The 21,492-nt window shown below is 38.3% G+C and overlaps 1 protein-coding gene across 1 annotated transcript in view; it reads right to left on the reverse strand.

The window, feature by feature from the left end:
• The window catches only part of Usp8 (ubiquitin specific peptidase 8), a 46,839-nt gene extending 31,086 nt beyond the window's left edge, over positions 1 to 15,753 (reverse strand). The window contains exons 1-4 of the mRNA XM_051183473.1: positions 15,588 to 15,753; positions 6,676 to 6,843; positions 4,037 to 4,181; positions 1,305 to 1,390 (exon numbers count right to left, since the gene is read on the reverse strand). Of these exons, the coding sequence (XP_051039430.1) occupies positions 1,305 to 1,390; positions 4,037 to 4,181; positions 6,676 to 6,779 (335 nt within the window). The 5' untranslated portion in view covers positions 6,780 to 6,843; positions 15,588 to 15,753. The remainder of the gene's footprint in view (positions 1 to 1,304; positions 1,391 to 4,036; positions 4,182 to 6,675; positions 6,844 to 15,587) is intronic.
• Positions 15,754 to 21,492: the final 5,739 nt, after the last annotated feature.

Consider the following 21,492-nt stretch of genomic DNA (forward strand, 5'->3'; position numbering starts at 1 on the left):
TCTGTGAGTTTGAGGCCAGCCTTGTCTGCAGAGAGAGTTCCAGGACAGTCAGGGCTACACTGAGAAACCCTGTCTAAGAAAAGAAAAAGAAAAATACAGCATCCTGTCTTTGTAAAAGATATTTGTATTTATTGCACGAGAAAGAAAGATAGAGGGGGGAGGGAAGAGAGAGAGGGAGAGAGTCAGAGGGAGAGGGAGAAGGAGAGGGACAGAGAGGGAGACGGGGGGAGAGAGAGAACCAGCATGTTTGTGGGTGCACATATATGGGAATCAAAGTGGGGAGGGAGGGGCTGGAGAGATGACTTGCTGCTCTTGCTTCTGATCCAGGTTCTGTTCCCTGCACCTACACTGCAGCTTACAAAAGCTTTAACCCCAGTTCCAGGGGTTATGATGCCCTCTTCTAGCCTTTTTAGGCACTGCATGCACATGGCACACAAATGCAGAGAAGACATTCACACACATAAAAATAACTTCTAAGACATCTTTTTAAAAATGTATTATGACCCTTCAGAGATGGAGTTTAGGCATTTTCAGGATGGCATGTTATATGGGTGCTGGAATCATGATTCAGGATCTCATGATTGTGCAACAACTCACACTGTTGAGTCACCTGCCCAGACTAGCATACTGGTTTTAATTTGTAATTTAAAAACACACTTTTTTGATTTCTGTATATGCATGTTTGTCACATGTATGTAAGTACTTATGCAGGCCAAAGAGGACATCAGATCCCCTGGAACTGGAGTTTATATGTGGTTCTAAGCTATTCAATGTGGGTACTGGGAACCAAGCTCAAGTTCTCTAAAAGAGCCATCTCTACAGTCCTAATTTGTAATCATTTCATACACTGGTAAGGCAGTCATGGTAAACACTGGAATTAGGTGGTTTTTAAGCACATGTAACTTTTGCAACTATGGGGAGATTAAAACTAAGAGTAAATATTTCATTTCTGTATGATTATATCCAATAGCAGTTTCTAGCACATCATGTAGTATATGAAGAATTAAAATTCCCTTCTTATTGTCAAAAAATTTACAAGTACCATTAACATATGAAAAAATGGATACGGCTTCTAATGTAAAACATCAGTGCTATCTTAACAACCTCAAATTTTCATGAAGAATATTAATAGTAGCACATCAATATGGGCAATACAGAAAATGACTTTTAGTTTGGTACTTCAGTTAACTTGCTTCTAGGATATAGGGTATTATTGGTATGGTCAGATATAAATGAACAAACCTAAATAGTATTATTATCTTCTAGTTTGCATTCTTCTACAGAATTTATAGTAATGTCAGTACCTCAGTTTAAGGCTCTCAGAGAGTCTTTCAGCTTCTTCAACAGCTTTTTTGATGTTTGCAGGTCCGAGTATTGAATGATAGTAATCCTAAAAGTATATGAAAACCATCCTATAGTTAATACGAGTACTGCTACAGCACTGGTGTTATGTAAAACACTAAAATCATGGTACCTATAGGAAACCAAGATTACATGAAAGCAGAAGTATTTGTTTTAAACTTCTACCCTATTTAAATGCGCAATTTATTGCCCAAATGTCTCAAAAATCTCTCTATATATCATCAGCATGCAAAAAATCCACTATGTAATACATTTAACTTATTTATAAGAAACCATTAAGTGTAAACAGGGAACCAAGCAACTGTAAATTCCCATGGAACAGCCTGCGTTAGCTGACCCTTTACAGATAGCTTCCTAACCTGACCTTCACAAATTCAGTGACACTGTGGTAATGTAAAGAGCTCTTGTCAATCAAAATTACTTCCAACCTATTCAAAGAGGAGGAGCAGACAGCCAAAAAGGTAATTCCAACCTTGCCAAAGGAAAAAGCACTTCTAAGTTCTAAGAATAAAGCAAAAATCATACAAACACGAAATAAGTCCAATAATAGACCCATCAGCAGACAGTGGCTGCCAAAGCTAAGCAATCCTCAAGCCTTCCAAGCATTTACTTTAGGAAGCACAAGCACAGGGGTGAGAGTGGGGGATGTGACACAACACCCCACAGAGCTCACGTGGAAGGCAGCACAACCTGTGGGTCAGGTTCTCTTCCACCTTGTGGGTCTAGGGAATTGAATCGGGTCATTGGGCTTTGCAGCAAGCCATCATACCAGCCAGCCTGCTTTAAAGGCAATTTCATATGAAGAATTTTAAGTCTTTGAATTCAGGCAGGCTTCTGGGTTCTTAATCTACAGATAAGTATGCCTATAAATATTAGAAGATGTTTTCTACCATGGCAGGACTAATTCATCCATCTATGAGCAGGCAGATGAGCCCCTATGTGCAAGGTGACACTGCTCTAAAATCCAGGCACCCATTTTTTGCTTATAGAAGACATGACCTACTACCATTAGCTTATCCATTAAAAACATCCCCCCCTTTTTAAGATTTTATTTATTTATTATGTTTGTGGGGACTTTATTTATTTATTATGTATTCAGTGTTCACCTGAATGACACAAGAGGGCACCAGATCTCGTTATAAATGGTTGTGAGCCACCATGTGGTTGCTGGGAATTGAACTCAGGACCTTTGGAAGAGCAGCCAGTGTTCTTAACCTCTGTGCCATATCTCCAGCCCAAAGGGCATCCCTCTTTACTAAGAAAAGAAATGTTAGCAGTCATAGTACTCTGGGGAGAAAGAAAGGGGCTACAAATAAAATTTGTTCTTTCTGTAAGTCAGCTTTCCCACTACAAAACAAAGTAAAATACTATAAAGTATCAAGTGCTAACAGAGTGTGCCACTGTAACCTCCAAAATAAAACATTAATATTGATTTGGAATGACTGGACATGATGGCACACCATTGAAATTGCAGCACCTTGGAAATGAGGCAGGGGGCTGTAAGCTCTAGGCCAGCATGGCTATGAGACGTTGTCTCAGGCAAAGAACAGTCCCTCTGAGGGTAAGAATTCTCTAGAGTATTTTGCTATTCCTGTGATAACAAAATTATTTCTAAGATGGGAACACTAATAGCAGTCCTCCTATTCTTTAACACCATCTATCTAGATATTATTTTGCCTGTTTCTAGGACAATGGAAATGCAACCATCTTTACTCTCCACACCAATCCTAGTTGTCATTTTCTCTGTCTATACCACAACCACCCTCCCTTTCTACTCATGACTTCAGCAAAATGAAAGACTAGCACCTGCTAAACAGATTAAGAACAAAAGAGAAAACCTGAAGACACCCTGAAGTCTTATTCTTAATTCTAAAGCCAAATCTAATATGGCTTCAATGTCAGCCAAATAAAAAGGCTGGCACATAACAAATTATTAAATATTTGACCTGAAAGCACAACTGAAACCATATTCTTACTTGTTTTTATTTTGATTCATGTGTGTTGTGTGAGTGTATTCCACATGTGTGCAGGTACCCAAGGAGGACTGAATAGTGCACTGGATAGCCCACAGCCCGAGTTAGAAGCATTTGTAAGTCAACTGAAATGGGTGCTAGGAAAAAGACTTGGGTCTTCTGCACAAAGCACTCTTAGCCACTGAGCCATGTCTCCAGTCCCTCTGTTTTATTTACTGACATAGGATCTCACTATGTTGTTCAAGCTGGCCTGAACTCTTAGGTTCATATGAGACTTCAGGCAGGAACCACTGTACTCAGCAATTATTTTTTTCTATTCAATGCATGAATAAACCCAATCCTTCCATTTGACCTAGTCATAATTTATTACAACAAAAACCAATTAGCATATAGACTACTACACACACGTACTGATCCAAACAAATGTATACATGCACACACTTGCAAAATAATGAAATTATGTTTTTGCTTTGCTTTTCCCAGCCAAATGTGAATTTAAAATTGTCAAGGTATCATGTAATCTAAATCTATTATGATAGAGACAGAGCTAATGCTTAGCATAGCCAGGCCCAGAGTGATTGCCAGGACCTTAAGAGGGGTGAGGGGGAACAGAAGTGAATTTCATAGTTAATTAAAACTTTTTAGAGGAAATCAATAGTTCTGTTTTGCAAAAATAACAAATAAAAAAGCAAAATGGGTACCTGTTGTTGCTTGAAATCAGGTCTTTTTTTGATAAGATTATAAACTGCCACATATTTCATATAAAGCACATAGGCTCTTTCCTCATCACGATCTAATCTGCATTCTTCTGCTGCCTTGAAGATCTTCTGAGCACTGTGTACATAACTTAAAAGCAGAAAGAAAATTTAAAATATTTGGTACTGGGGGAAAATACACATCACATATAAACTACAGATAACCACGATAAGATAAATCTCATGATTTAGTTGTATTGCTTCACACAGTTACAATTTATACATTCTCTCTGGGATTAGGCTAGTTTTAAGAGATAAACTAAACCATAGACAGCTAGAAAGGAATGATCATCTTAGGTCTAACTTTTACAATGTTCTTGTCCTTAGTATTTGAGTAAGTTTAAGGTGGAATGCAAAAAGAGTTAAACAAAATTACTCTCCTTGCTGCTCCCCATTTACCAACTTAGCTCAAGTAAGCAGCCAGGCAGTGGTGGCTTATGCCTTTAATCCCAGCACTTGGAAGGCAGAGGCTGGTGGATCTCCTTGAGTTCAAGACCATGCTGGTCTACAAAGCAAGTTCCAGGACAGTCAGAGCTGTTACACAGAGAAACCCTGTCTCAAAACAACAACAACTAAAAAGTAAGACAATCTTTCTCCATTTCTTCTCTAAAAGGCTGCCTTTTTTTTTTTTTTTTTTTTTTAAGCCATTCTATTACTGGTAATATTAAGAAACAATGGTGTACTCCTGGATTTTCTCTCCTTTTAATTGCATTTTTACCACTCAACTGTCAGCACTGATGTTTTGTTTTCTTCCCATTTTTCATTTATTTGAGAAAATGACTCATTAAAACGGCCCTGTGTCCAGAGACAAGGGGCTTGAGCTAGACCAGTGAGTCCTTTCAATAAACATCTGCATGTAAAAATACATGGATAAAGGGGCTTACTGTGTGACTTAGTGTGTCACATTGCAGCTTCTATAATAAGATTTTTGCCTTTTTCCCTTTTACTCTAAAATTTTATATTGCTTTATTTGGGGTTGGAACAGGAGATGGATGGGATCAAGAGGCATGATGTGGAAAACACAAAAACATTAAGATAGATAAATAAACAAAATGCCCCTTTGCCCACACAGGTCTCTTTAACTGTTTTCACTGGTTCATTTGGGATCATGTGTCCTATTCATCTCCAATCAGAGAATAGTTATTGCTCCCCCTTGCTCTCTAAGATCTCCTTTTCCTAAGTCTGTGGAATGTGGTAGCTAGATCTACCTTCCTAAAACTTTATTTCCATCTAAATAATAATCTAATTACTTATTCATCTCTAAATCTCTTTTGCTGGAGAAAATAAAATTGAACAAAAAGTTCTCTTACTGTTCTCTGTTCCTTAACTACTAGAGTTGACAATTTTTAAGGACACCCTATTTTTAGCAAATTTGTATTTCCAGCAAATATCAGAATCAGTCCACCATGTGACCATGAAAGTTTGGAACCTCTCTTGGAAAGGCACATTTTTAACCTGTGCCTTAGATGGCAAGTATATACCCAGAGAAATAAAATCACATAAACTATTAAGTTAAAGATTGTTATCAAATTGGCATAAAATAAAAATTACAGAATAATGTTTCCATCTTAGTTAGGGATTCTACTGTTGTGATGAAACACCACGACCAAAGCAATTCAGGGAGGAAACGATTTATTTGGCTCACACATCCCTTTCCATGGAGGGAAGCCAAGGCAGGAAGGAACTCAAACCTGTGGAGAACCTGGAGGCAAGAGGTGCAGGTCCATGGAGGAGTGTTACAGACTTGCTCCTTCCTCAAAGCTTGCTTAGCCTGCTTTCTTAAAGAACCCAGACTACCAGCTCACAGGTGTTCCCATCCTCAGTGGTCTGGGCCTTTCCCATAATGCACTAATTAAGAAAATGGTCTACAGACTTGCCTTCCTATAGCTCAATCTTTGTTGTTGTTGTTATACTATGTAGAGTTTTCTTTTAAAGAATTATTTATGTATTTTATACATATGAGTGCTATGTTTGCATGTATGTCTGTATAACAGAAGAGGACACCAGATCATGAACTTCCCTGTGGGGGCTGGGAATTGAACTCAGGACCTCTGGAAAAGGTCCTAACCACTGAGTCATCTCTCCAGCCCCCATAGCTCGATCTTACGGAGGTATTTTTTTCATTTAGGGTCACTCCTTTCAGATGACTTTAGCTTGTATCAAGCTCCATAAAACCAACCAGGACAATTAAACAAAAAGCAGTCACAGCCCCTGTTTTAATCAGAGAAAGACTATACCAGCATGCTAACTTTCATGTGTACTACACAAGAGTAAAGGCAATCTTTAATTAAGAGTTATACTGTTTTATAAGAAGAAATGGTTTGTGGAAAAGTGGCTTTAACAGAACTCTCATATTCTTTTAAACTTGTCATCTAGTTAGTATACAACTGGCCAGGAAGCAGGTAATTTACCTTTGAGCAATCAAACATTTATTCTGCTAAGACGAAGTTAAGAACATCTCTGGATCTATTTCACTCATAATCACATTATTTTTCAAATAAGATTTAAATGGGTAGTTATTAAATCTAAATGATGAGGAAATGAAGTAAATTAATGATTTAATCAAACTAGCAAGAAGCACACACTTCTTGGTGCTGGTTTTCTCAGGTTTAACTTCTGTCTTCTTATTGAGGTCTTTTAGTGAAGAGCTGAGGTAGAGTTCTTTAGGAACTGAAGCTACAGCAGGCATGACGAGTGATGCTCGCTTTCCTACTTCAACAATGGATGGTGTGGTTCATGAAAGTAGTTATTTCCTGAAAACAAAACAAACAATTCCACCAATTATCCTCATTAGAAAAAATAAGTGTTAAAAAAATGAAGCTCCTGGATTTGGGATGTAGCTCAGTGGCAGACTGACTGCCTGGCATGCATTGCTCTGAATAGAATTCCTGGCTTGGCAAAAACAACAACAACAACAACACAACACACACACACACACACAAAGACACAGAAAAACTGTTACTATTGTGAGGCTCAGTCCAACAATTGGGAGGCTGAGATAAGATTTATGAATTTATCACCAATCTGGGCTGCCCAGTGAGACTCTGTATTCAAACAAAAGCAAACACCCACTATTCAACTGTATCCTTCCCCAACAGGACTCATTTTAAATTATCTTGAACATCGATTATGAGAGTCACATACATGTATACACACACACACACACACACACACAACACACATATACATATAACATACACATATATCTATGGGATAAGCATAAGCAATATTTATTTTCAAATGTTCATTAACTAAATGGATTATTGTGCCATTTTCCCATCTGTGTCAAAATAGCTACTAAAAAGAACAGAACAGTAAGAGTTTTTATATTTTTGTCTGTTAAAATTACATTTGTATATATATTACAAGTAGAATTTTCAACTTGAAATATTTTGTTTTCTTCCTGGTATCAGTTTATAAAAAGAAAAGTTATAGGCAGAGCCAGGTTTATATGGAGCTGGGAACAAAAAACATATTTCTGCTCCTGCCAGAAAATACTCCTACACTTTTATTAACTCTGAAAGAGTCTTAGATGATCTGTGACAGTCTTTGTTTCCTGGTATGGCCTGTAAATTCTGACCAGAAGAAAAACATGGAGTACACAAAACGAAAGCATGAAGAATGACAATTGAACTGTGTGTGAGGATTTACAGATGCACCAGGTCGAGTGTCTTGGTGAGACCCTAAGTGTCTCCATATGAAAACGTTGGTGACATGATTAACTTTACATATGGTCTTCTGTAATGCAGAACTAATTAAAATTTGAATTAAAAGCTCTGTTAATACATTTAACTGCAACTTCAATTTTTTTCCCCATCATTTCTCTCTGCTCTCTACACGTTCTAACAAATTCAATTTAATTACGTGAATGGAGATAGACAAACACCTAATCCTAAAAGACTGAATAATGGGGGTGGGGTGGGTAGAGAAATGGCTCAGAAGCTAAGAACACTAACTGCTCTTCTAGAAGTGGTATGTAAATATACAAGCAGGCAAAACAGCCATATACATAAAACAAAATTTTAATTTTGTTTTGTTTTGTTTTTCAAGACAGTGTTTGTGTAACCCTGGCTGTCCTGGAACCATATTTGAAGACCAGGCTGGCCTTGAACTCACAAAGATCCACCTGTCTTTGTCTCCCAAGTGCTGGGATTAAAGGTGTTTGCTAGCATTGACTGGCCAAAAAAAAAAAAAAAAAAAAAAAAAAAAAAATTGTTTTAAAGGGTTAAATTACAATTTAAGTAACAGTCTTATAGTTCACTTACATCAAACTCCAAAAGCATTCCAATATCCTTTGGCTCTAGTCATTCCAGTTTTAAACACTAATTCTTTAGATTTATCCCTTCCAATTCTGTGTTAGTACTACATTCTTAGTCACCAAACCACTTTTCTCTTTAAAAAAAAAAAAAAAAAAATTACATTTTTACCATTTTGTTTTTTTCTATCTATACTTGTTCCATACATCTGTAAGGACATGTTGAACTAAACAGTAATTGATAACTTAAGATTTATGCAATCAGAAACAAAGGTCTCACCTTTAAACACTTAGTACATTTTATAAGTCCTATCTTGAATCCTGGGGAGAAATAGCCTCTGTCCACACTATCACTTACAAATGGGTCAACTGACATTGGATGTGTCTTTCTAATGAGGTATCGATTCATTAATGATTCATCATCAAACCAACTAAGAACACCCATTAAGGGTAGGGATCTCTTAAACTTCCTCATTCCACAGATAACACCATTATTTTAGTATCAATGTAAATCACATGCAGATTTACCTTGCAAATGCAGGTTCTGTACTGAAAGATTGGTGTCAAAGACAACATAAGAACCAGGATCTGCTCCCTAAGAATAAACACTAGTTCAAAATCAGAAGGTCTCAGATCCTTGTAACTGGAGTTACAGATACTGCCAACAGCCATGTGGGTGCTAGGAATCAAATGTGGATTATCTGGAAAAGCACCCATCACTGACCCATCTCTTTAGTCCCTAAAGCTTGGACCTCTAAAGGTAAGTGCAAATCATGTCAGATTATAGATAATTTAAAACAGTAAGTCACTACCTACTTTAAAGTTAAATTTAAACACTCATAGATATCCTATCATATAAACATCATGCTTTTAGAAGCTGAAGCATTAAAATAGGATATTTCCACACAAGGCTTAAAAACTAATGAGAAACAAAATTGTAAACAGTGGAAACAAAAATAGTAAACGGTGTTACAAATAAAAACATCAAGAAGGAACACTGTCACCAGAGGGAATTAGAAGTAATCAGAAGAGAGAGAGAGAACGTATGTATCCCCATGGAGGACAATGGCTTTGATGGACATGAGGAACAGCATGAAGGGAAAGTCAAAAAGCCAAGTACACCTCTAGGAATCCATTAAAATCACAAAAACAGTCTCCACACTGGTCATAAAAGGTCACGAAAGGCACATTAGTTAGTACTTGCCTTGTTTTCTGAGGCAATGACAGAGTCACATCAGGGTTCTGAAGGAAGCTGTATAGTTCCAACAAAGAGTACAAAGATGGGTTTTAAGACCCAAGAAAGAAAATCTTAGTTGTCTATTGTAAAAATTTGTTAACAACAATAGAGAAAGAAGGATGGAGGTTAGAACTAGGGCAACAGAAATGGAATAGAGGAAATATATACAATAAACACTGCAAAGACAATGACAAGATGATCAGACATAGCATGAAATGATGTCACTAAAGTTGTTAGCAATGGCTTTTTGGATAAATGGTGTGTGTTACCCCTCCCCCATTTGGAACAGGGTCTTGCAATGAAGTTCAGGCTGGCCTTAAACATACAACTCAGTAAAATTATGCAATTCTTAAAAAAAAAAAAAAAAGACTGCAAACTAAATAAAGTAGCCAGGTGTGGTGCATGCCCAAAATCCTGGCACCTCTGAAACTGAGGCAGGACTGAGAATTCAAATTCAAGTCAGCCTAAGCTGGAGAGCAAAGCTATGTCTCAAAACAAAACAAGAACTCAATTGCTCACATGACAGAAGTGCTACTCCAAATGCAGGCCAAAGAACAATACTGGTTGGGGAACTACTTCTCTCTAGTCTGTAACAAAACAAGCTTGTGAAGAATGTAAGCCAATTAAGCATACTGACCTTTATCGTGTTCAGACTGCCACTCTAAGGCAAGTTTTACATCCTAAGGAAAGCAGAAAACTAGGCAGGCTACATAATGCAGCCATGTCTCATCACTGAAGGTAAGGTGGAAACTTCAATGACTGAGACTCTGACCAGCACTTTCTATAGGACACAGAGAACAGGGATCTAGTCACAAATGTCTAATATCAATTGTTCCACTATATATTAACATGACTCTGGTCACTAGCAAGACTACAGGAAAATCCAGTTTGGCTAGAGAGAACTTTAGCCAGCCCACAGTGTCTTTTTCAATGTTGGCCCCTTCCTTTCAGGGCCAGCTTAAGTTTCCCCTCTGTCTCTGATGTTCAGGTTCTTGGAGTTTATTTCTTAGTCTTAAGTTCTACCCAAGTAACAATTTGGCTTAAATGATGAGAGCTGAAGTGAGAAAGGAAACAATTCAGAAGGGAAGTACCATAGAGACATAAAGTGAGAAATTACTATGGGAAAACAATGAAGAAAAGTAAGGCAAACTATAGAATCACTAAGCAATAATCGGAACCCACTGATAATATGTTATGCCCTGATATCCTTAATAATCCTCAGTCAACACTTAATAGCTGTTAGCTAACAGTACATTAGTTAAGGAAATAGAGTCACAGAATGGAGGATCTGCGAAGTCATCCAGAAGTGTTTACATTTTACTTAGTAAGCAGTAAAGTCAATATTATCCCAAGATGGTCAAAATGAATAAATACAAGACAGATTTGAAAGAGACATGAATAAGAAAACAATACTATAGGAAAGAATGGTAAGAAAGCCATGGCAGGAAAGAACAAATTAGGCACACTATTTTGGTGATTCAGTGATTAAAACTGAGTATTTTCACTTGCTTACATTACCCCATTTTCCTTCTATGAAAAGGGAAGAACACTAATGTTATTAACTAACAATAACAAATATTCAAAATACACTATGGCGTATGCCTACTCAAGAGGCTGAAGCTACAGGGGTGGTAAGTTCAAGGCTACCTCGGGTTCATAAAAAGATTATGTCCCCAAAACAACCCAAAAGCAAAAATGTGGGGGGAAAACCCACAAAAACCACAAATTGTAGTTTAAAAACTGATCATTGTGAAAAGCACTTATCAATCTCTGCATTCTCACATTTCAGACCAGACAGAACTTTGTTGTGGGAGCCTGCTTGATACAGCAGAGGACTCACGGCAGAATCTCAAGCCCCTGCCCACAAGATACTAACATTCATCTTTCTTTCTCTAGTGCTGTTAAACACAATGCTCTGAACACTCTTTAATGTTCTAATAAGGAAAATGCTCCCAAATAAGAACCGCCAATTTTCGGGCTGGAGAAATGGCTCAGAGGTTAAAAGCACTGAGTGTTCTTCCAGAGGTCCTGAGTTCAATTCCCAGCAACCACATGTTGGCTTACAACCATCTATAGTGAAATCTGGTGCCCTCTTCTGGCCTGCAGGGATACATGCAGGCAGGACACTGCATAATAAATAAATAAGTCTTAAAAAAAAAAAAAACTGCCAATTTTCAGGAAAGTGACTAGCTCAGTTGAGTATACAGTAAGAGAACAGTTCCTAAACAATGGGGCCTAAACAGAAATAGTGTGTTAATTTAAAAACTTCAATTTCAGGCTGGAAAGGTGGCTCATTAGTTAGGAGCACTGGCTGCTTTTGCTGAGAACGCAGTTCAGTTTCCAGCAACTACATAGCAGCTCACTCAAGTTCCAGGGAATGAATCCAAAACTCTCTTCTGGCCTCCCCAGGCACCAGGTAAGTACATGGTGCAGGTAAAACACCCATACAAAACAAAACACACAAATAAAAAAATCTTTTTATAAAATCCTTATTGTTTGGAAGATTACAACATATCGTCACTGAAAATAATATTGTATCACTTTTATTATGTGACAAAATACCTGGAATAACTTAAGATATTTTTGGCTCACTATTTTGGAGGAATTTCAGCCCACCATAGCAGGGAAAGTTGCAACAGAACTTATGGCAGCAAGAGTATGCTGAGGCTGTTCCTCTAAACCAGCAGACCAGAAGCAGAGAGCTCTGGGGGACCCATGGGCTGGAACAACCTCCAACAAGCTAACCCCAGCAACAAACTTCCACCAGTCAGGCTCCACTTCCTAAAGGCTCTATACACTCCAGAATTGCACCCCAAATTTGAGCCTGGGAAGGGCATTTTACAATAATCATATTTTCCTTGTTTTTATGTAGTGTGTTTTAAACATATATAATACTCTTTAAAACACAGACATCAGCCACTAGGTACAGTGGCATGCATCTAATTCCAGCTACCTGAGGAGGCTATGGCAGGAGGATCTCTAAAGCCTAGGAGTTAGAAACCAGCCTTGGTCACAGTAAGACACATTCAAAATATGCACACTAAAAGCCCATAGACATTATATACTAATAATTAAAATCAAGAAAACGAATCACCAAAGAATCGAGCCCTTGTTTTTCTACAGCTAGTATTTTACTTAAGGTCCCAAACTGGGCATTCTAAAAGATTCAGGGGGAAAAAAAAAAAAAAAAAAAAAAAAAGACATTACTGCAATGAAGGAAAGTATAATGCTAAATAGGAAAAGAAGAATTATAAGGAACTTGAATAAAAATATTAGAATGCTAAAAAAAAAAAAAAAAGAAAAGAAAAAAAAGGAGGGAATGAGAGAAGGAAGGAAATACCCCTGGTTTCTAAGAGCAAATATAATATATATATATATATTTGGATTACATTTGGTAAGTATACTACATACATACAAAATACACTTTTGTGTGCTGTAAATGAGTGTGTAGTGATGCACATGTCAGAGGCCTATAAAGGAGTTTGAGAGCTTTTTGTTTTAAAAGGTAGGAGTCAGGCTGTGGGTATAACAGGTCATGGTAGTACTTTGATATGTATGTGCCATGCCCTGGGTACCTAAGCACCAAACATACATAAACACAAAAATAAGTATAAGACTATCATCTGATGGGGAGACCTCTTTGATTGATCTAACTGATAGAATATTTTTTAAACTAATGTACCAATTTTCTGGTAAAGGCTTTTCAGGGACTGACTGACAGCTTCCATATTCTGCCAGAAGTCCAAGCTACATAAAGAGGCTGCAACCAACATCAACAACTATCCAGGTGAATGAGCAATCTTGAGGACAAAACCAAGTTGAACTTTCTAATAACTCTAAGCTCAGTTGGTTATATTTTATAACAAAATAAAATGCAAGCCTCCTGCTTCTTGACTGCCATAAAGTGAACAATTTCTATGACATACTCTTACTACCAAGATACTCTGCTTCACCTCAGACACAAAACAATGGATCCAACCAACCTTGGGCAGAAGCCTCTCAAACTGTGAACCTAAATAAGTCTTATTCCCTTTAGAAAATTAGGATGCTAAGCATTTTATGAATAAAGTTTGATGTGTTGGCTTTATTTTATAACTGTCTTATTTACGAAACTATCTGAATTCTACTCCATTTATATTATCAACAAACAAAAGATCATAATGATTAATAAAATTCAGGCAAATAAATCAAACAAGTTAAATAAAAAAGGCATCTTTAAATATTTGTTAGTTTTTCTTATTCATTATTATCTACGAGCAATTATTCATTACTGAAAGGTTTGTATTACTACTGCAAGAGCCTTGCAATTCAACTTTAAAAAATGCACCTAATACATAGTCAAAAGATCAGGAATATACATTTTCCCTAATATGTCATAATTAAAATATATCCTAATTATTAGTTATAATCTCATGCAATTAAAGCATGAGATAGCCACTATCACTAAATCCAACATGACTGATATTCAACAGGGAGTCTTTTTTTTTTTTAGCTTTCTTTTTTTTTTAAAGCGTTTGTGCACATATTATTAATCTTTTTTTAAAGATTTATTTATTATGTATACAGTAGGGCACTTGACGGATGGTTGTGAGCCACCATGTGGGTTCTGGGAATTGAACTCAGCACCTCTGGAAGAGCAGCCAAGTGCTCTTAACCACAGAGCCATCTCTCCAGCCCTCAACAGGGAGTCTTAAACAGAAAAAGCTGAAATGCAGCAAAATCTACTCACAAAGCTAAGCAGCAGAGGTCTTTAAAAAATAACACAGGGAGCTGAGCGTGGTGGTGCACACCTTTAATCCTGCACTCCGTAGGCAGAGGCACGTGTATCTAAGGCCAGTCTGTTCTAAAAAGCTACTTCCACGAGATTTCTTAAAACAAAGAAGACCACACATCATTTTGATGCAGCAGGATATATACACTAATAAAAATAGTCTAGAGGTTAAAAAAGAAAACCCTTGCTAGGCATGACCTCCTGCACACTTTTTATCCAACTCTCGAAGCAGAGGTAGGAGGCTCTCTGGGAGTGTGAGACCGGTCTGGTCTACATAGTAAGCCTCTGTCTAACAGCAAAACCAAAACAAAAAACAATTATGCTGAGTGGTGGTGGTGGATTCCTTTAATCCCAGCACTCTGAAGGCAGAAGCTGATGGATCTCTATGAGTTCAAGGTCTACAAAGTGAGTTCAGGACAGCCAGGGCTGTTACACAAAGAAACCCTGCCTCAAGGCAAAACAACAACAAAACCCCCCCCAAAACTAAGAAACAATTACAACCTTGTTATTGTTATTGTTATGATCCGAAACCTTAGAGCTTTTAATATGTATTAAACTCCTTAGACTGCAACACCTCTGTGAGTCAAGTAAATATTTCTTGAATGACTGACTTGGTCAAGGTCACAGAGTAAACTAAGAGCAAGACTTAAACGTAGGAACCGGGTCTGCAGTTTTGTGAGTAAATGAACATCACTGCAATTTGGGGTCCTAACAATTCCCTCAGTACATCCGAGTTGAAATTAACTTGTCGGTGCCACAAGTCTACAATCAAAGGCGCTTTTTAGGAAAAGAAAACCCCCTATCTGAATAAGTTTTAAGTGTGAGGAGTTTCTTTAATTTACTTCTTGTACTTTACTAAAAACATAACGTGACTAGGTCACAGTTACGAGGGAAAACATGACTAGCAGTTGTGATAAGGCCTGGGATTGTAGGTAGCACGAAAACCAAAAAAAAAAAAAAAAACGGAAGCAAAGGGAAGGAGACCCAAGTCGGGTCTAGTGTGCAAGAGAAAGGAGAACTGGTCAAGGCCACCCTCTGAGACGGGCAAACCACATCAAACTTGCTGGGCAACCGCAGGAGGGCAACGCCAGAGACCAGGAGTCCGGGCCCTTGCTGGACCAGCCAGTTGTCTGGGGTTGTCCCACCCCTCCGCGGACAGGGCTGGTGTCCCGGATGACCAGCAGCTGGCGGACGCCATCCCCGGGAACCGGGGCCGGAGCCAGGACGCACTCACCGCAGCGCCGCGCTCCGCTAACGCCGGCCTCCTCGCCTGACGCCCATCGCCCACCTCCCGAGAGAGAACCAGACTTCGCTCTCAGACGCAAGCCAGCGCAGCTCATCCCCTCTTCCCGATTTGCCTTGCGTGGCGACGCGTCGCGTCTCTAGACGTCACGGCAGAGGCGGAGCTTCCAGTGAGCCCCGTGACTCCGCCCTCTGTTTGGCTGGGAGGGACATCGGGATGGCCTGCTCCGGAAGGGCGCGCGCCGAGGCGTCTACGCATGCGTCGGAGGGGCGGTTTGCGCCTGTGCGGGACGGAAGCGTGGGTCTGGTATTTCCGGGTTCCTCGCGCTGCAAATTCAACCTGTGGCATTGCGTGCTTTGGACCTCTCTGAGAAGTAAGCAAGAATATTCTAGAGTCTCTCAACTATATATTTTTCTTCTCAGGTCGGAAATTAGGAAAAAAAAACCGGAAAGGGGATTGATACCCTCTAAAACTTGAGAATGAGCATTCTTCAAAGCCAAGCGTCTGGTTAAAGAACAGACATGTTCGGAAAACATTGCACTGACTCAGTCAACATCTCCTAAAGGCCCAGTCTTACAAAGCAGGGCTCTGGACTTTTTGGAGAGTCTACTTATGCACTCTTGTGGGGAAAGAATGAGTTACTCCGATTATGTGTGTACATAAAGTTACTTAGGGTGGAGTTGTTGGCCCTGGTTAATAAATCCCTAGGGACAGCCCAAATGTTTAATGCATGGCAAATCTGGAAGCAGGTGTCTACTAAGTGTATAAAGTGAAAATACTAGATAGTCATTAACCATAAAGAGTGGTAAGTGTCCAGTCCACTGACGCTGCTTCACATATAGCCTTTAAAATAACATTTATGTTACTTTCCTTTCCATTACAAGCAGGTACATGCAAAAAAATTATTCTTGTATTCCTACTTAGAAAATCAACAATAGCTGGGTGGTGGCGCGGCGGTGGCGGCTCACGCCTTTAATCCCAGCACTCCGGGGCGGAGGCAGGTGGATATCTATGAATGAGTTCAAGGCTAGTCTGATCTACAAGACAAGTTCCAGGACAGGCTCCAAAGTTGGAAGGCAGAGGAACCCTGTCTGGAAAATTAAAACAAAAACCACAACAAAAATCAACACTATATTGTATGCTATTGATTTTCCACTAACTCGTAAAGACTGATATAATAAGATACAATGTGTCTAGGCAGTGGTAGCACAGGCCTTTAATCCAGCACTTGAGAAGCAGAGACAAGCAGATCTCAGTGAGTTTGATGCCAGCCTGGTCTATAAAGTGAGTTCCAAGACAGCCAGGACTGTTACAGAGAAACCCTGTCTGGACAAACAACAGTGACACACAGATGTAATCCCAACACTTAGTGGGAGGGATAAAGGCAAGAAGATCAAGAGTTCAAGAACAGCCCCTGCTACACAGGAAGTTTGAAGCCAGTCCAGGCTACATGGGACTCTGTCTCAAAAAAAAAAGTAAGACAAAACAATATTTTTAAAACTGCATTTACTGAACGCATATTCTATGCCACTCATTCTAAATTCAGGAAGTAAAGTCCAGGGTCAATAAAGAATTGATTTGGGTTCTAGTGGGAGAGACATAATAAATACATATATTCTATGTTAGCAGTTGTTAAAATCTATGAATAAAAATAAAGGGCCAGGAAGAACAGCAGTCTCTTTGATGGGATTGACAGATGAGAGATCTATGAAAAAGTGATACTTGGGTAAAGAGAACAAATAACGGATATGTATGGGACAAAAACATCTAAACTATGAGGCTCTTCTCACAGGAAAGAGTTGATATGCTGGAGGAAGTGCAAGAATACTAGCATGAATCCATAACTGAAAAATCTCTAAATTCATGTGATGGCATTGCAATCAAAACTTAATCATGCTAAAAGTAGGGTATAAAGTTACACATTTTTATATGAATAACATAGGAACTTTACATTTGGACTTGGGGTTCCATCTTCAAGATACTTTATTATATATTGCAAATATTTCAAATAAATAATTGAAGCTCTGACATTCTTGTTGTCCCAACTATTTCAGATAAGACATATACTGTTTTTAGTTGAAGGGTATTAAGTTTCACATATGACACTTTAAGGAAGCATCTAAAGAAGATATTCTTAAGTAAACATTCAATTTTATGATTCCATATAATGTGTGTGTTTGGATCTAATCCTCCCACAAGAAAGAGTTGTAGCCAGGCAGTGGTGGTGCACATCCTTAATCCCAGCACTCAGGAGGCAGAGGCAGAGGCAGGTGGATCTTTGAGTTCAAGGTCACCCTGGTCTAAAGAGTAAGTTCCAGGACAGCCAGGGCTACACAGAGAAACCCTGTCACAAAAAAAGAAATATATATAATGTTATTATATTATAATAGCTCCAGAATGTATTCTGACTTGTATGGCCACCATCTTAGTAATTTTTCTACTGCTATGACAATCTTCTGGGCTCCAAAGGGCCTGAGTTGTTCTGCTTTCTGGCTCTACCATCCATAGTATACACAGCTTTTCTCACAGGCTTAGGTGAACTCCATTCCACACTTTTTGCTGACCTTGATGGTCCTTCGATGGCACAAGCATCTTTAAAATGCTGAGGTCTCCATTGCAACAGGACTACACCTTCACCTATAACCTCTCCTGAGTTCCCTTCAGGGATCCTAAACACTGCCCCACACTGTCAAGCCTCCACTTCCCCCCATGACCCCGTCAACACTGGGGCTTCTAGTGCAACTAAGTTTGCACCTTCACCAATGGTCTCTCCTGGTTTCTCCATGTCTCCTTCGTGCCTTCAAAAATGGTACTATCTAGGATACCCTTACACATTCCAAATTAACCTGCCAGAATAAGGTACCTCCTTGGTCCCCATAGGAACAGATCTTCTGTGTGCTGACTCCGAGAAAGCATTTCCTAGAAGACCCTGCTTCCATGATACTGCTGGTCTCTTAATCATAGCTTCTTTTTCAGCTCCAGCTGACCAATATCATTTGTTTGAGCATAGGAAAGATTTTATTTTAGTGGCTCTGGCTTCTAAAAAGCAAATTCTTCAACTCCATCTGACCAGAACCACATATTCTTAATTTAAAATATCAAATGGCCCTGTTAGCGTCAGGAAGGGATTCTCAAACTGCCTCTGAAACTTCATAAGCCAAGCCTCTATCATCTGGTCTGTTCTCAGCATTATCTTTTAAGTTCCCACAATTTCTCATTAAGCAATGAACTCTCAATGGCTTTTCTGGCTCAAAGTTCCAAAGTCCTCCTGAAAACTTGGTCATGTGTATCGCAACATACTCATCAGAGGAAAAATCCACAAAGAGAACATTCCAGTTCTTAACATCTATACACCAAACTCAAAGGCGCCCACGTTCATAAAAGAAATATTTCTACTGTATAAATCACATACTGACCCTCACACATTGGTAGTGGGAGACTTTAACACCCAAATATTGCCAATAAATAGGTCATCCAGTCAAAAGCTAAACAGAGATGCTGGAACTGACAGTATAAACCAAATGGACCAACAGATATTTACAGAACATTTCACCCCAGCACTAAAGAATATATCTTCTTATCACCTCATAGAACTTTCTTCAAAATTGACTACAGAATTTGGGCACAAAGAAAAATTCAACAGATACAAGAAAATTGAAACAGCACCCCACATACTATCTGACAACAACAGATTAAAACTGCATATATAACAATAGAAAATGGACAACTCACTACTGAATAAAAAAAAATCAAGACAGAAATTAAGAATGAAATTAAGGTCTTTCTAGAACTGAATGAAAATGAATACACAACATACCCCATGTTATGGGACACAATGAAGGAGATCTCAAGGGGCAAATTCATAACACTAAGTGCCTACAAAAGAAGATTTGAGAGATCCCATACTAGCAACTTTACAGCACACCTGAAAGTTCTAGAAGAAAAAGAAGTAATCATAACCAAAAGGAGTAGATGGCAAGAAATAATCAGACTGAGGGCAGAAACAATAAAATAGAAACAAAGAGAACAATATAAAGAATCAATGAAATAAAGAGTTGGTTCTTTGAAAAATCAACAAGATGGATGAACTCTTATCCCAACTAACTAAAAGATAGTGAGAGAATCCAAATTAACCAAATCAGAAATGAAAAGGAGGATATAACAACACTGAGGATCCAGAGAATCATAAAGACATACTTTAAAAACATATACACTACCAAATTGGAAAATCTAAAAGAAGTGGATAATTTTCTTGATACATACCACTTACTAAAGTTAAGTCAAGATCAAATAAACAATTTGAACAGACCTATAGCCCCTAGTAAAATAGAAGCAGTAATTAAAAGTCTCTCAACCAAACCAAAACAAATAATAACAAAACAAAAATAAAAATAAAAAACAGGGCCAGATGGTTTTAGCACAGAATTCTACCAAACTTCTAATGAAGAATTAATGTCAATAATCCTGAAATTATTCCACACAATAGAAACAGAAGAGACATTGCCCAATTCATTTTATGAGGCCATAGTTACCCTAATGTCCAACCCACATAAAGATCCAACAAAGAGAATTGCAATTTCCCTTATGAACGTAGATGAAAAATATTCAATAAAATACTTGCAAACCAAATCCATGAACACATAAAAAAGAACATTTACCATGATCAAGTAGGCTTCAGTCCAGAGATGCAGGGATGGTTCCGCATACATAAATCAGTAAATGCGATCCACCATAAAAACAAACTAAAAGTCAAAGATCACATGATCATCTCATTAGATGCAGAAAAGTACTAAATGACAAGTACTAAAGAGATTAGGGATACAAGGGACACACCTCAGCACAATAAAGGCAGTTTACAACAAACCCTGAGACAACATCAACTTAAATGGAAAGAAACTCAAAGCAATTTATCTAAAAACAGGAACAAGACAAGGTTGTTCACTTTCTCCAAACCTATTCAACATAGTACTTGAAAACTTAGCTAGGACAATAAGACAACTGAAGAGGATCAAGGAGATCCAAATTGGTAAATAAATCAAAGTATCGTTATTTGTAGACGATATAACAGTATATATAAGTGACCCTAAAAATAAAACAGAAAATTCCTACAGTTGATAAACACTTTCAACAAAATAGCTGAACACAAAATTAACTCACAAGAATCAGTAGCCCTCCTATATGCAAATGACAAATGAGCTGAGAAAGAAATCAGGGAAACAGCACCTTTCATAATAGCTTCAAGTACTGTAAAATATGTCAGGGTAGCTCTAACCAAGTGAGTGAAAGACTTGTTTAATTAAAACCTTTAATTTGACGAGTGGTGGTGGCACACACCAGAACTTGAGAGGCAGAGGAAGACAGATCTCTGTGAGTTTGAGGCCAGCCTGATCTACAGAGAGAGTTCCAGGACAGGCTCCAAAGTTACACAGAGAAACCCTGTCTCTAAAAACCAAACAAACAAACAAACAAAAAACCCTTTAAAACATTGGAGAAAGAAATTCAAGAAGCTATTGGAAGATGGAAAGATCCCCCATGTTTATGGATTGGTAGGATTAACAGTAAAAAATGACCATCCTACCAAAAGCAATCTACAGATTCAATGCAATCTCATTAAAATTCTAACACAATTCTTCACAATTGAAAGGGCAATTTTTAGCTTCCTACAGAAACAAAAAACCCAAGAGCCCTAAAACAATCCTGACTAATAAAGGATCTGCTAGAGGTATCACTATCCCCCATTGCAAGTTGTGCTGCAGAGCTATAATAATAAAAACAGCATGGCACTGGCACAAAAATAGACACATTGATCAGTGAAATCAAACTGAAGACCCAGGCATAAATCTGTCAGTGCACACCTCTATTCCCAGCACTTGGGAGACAGGCAGATCTCTGAGTT

Source organism: Phodopus roborovskii, unplaced genomic scaffold (genome assembly GCF_943737965.1).
Source record: "Phodopus roborovskii unplaced genomic scaffold, PHOROB, whole genome shotgun sequence".
NCBI classification, from domain to species: Eukaryota; Metazoa; Chordata; class Mammalia; order Rodentia; family Cricetidae; genus Phodopus; species Phodopus roborovskii.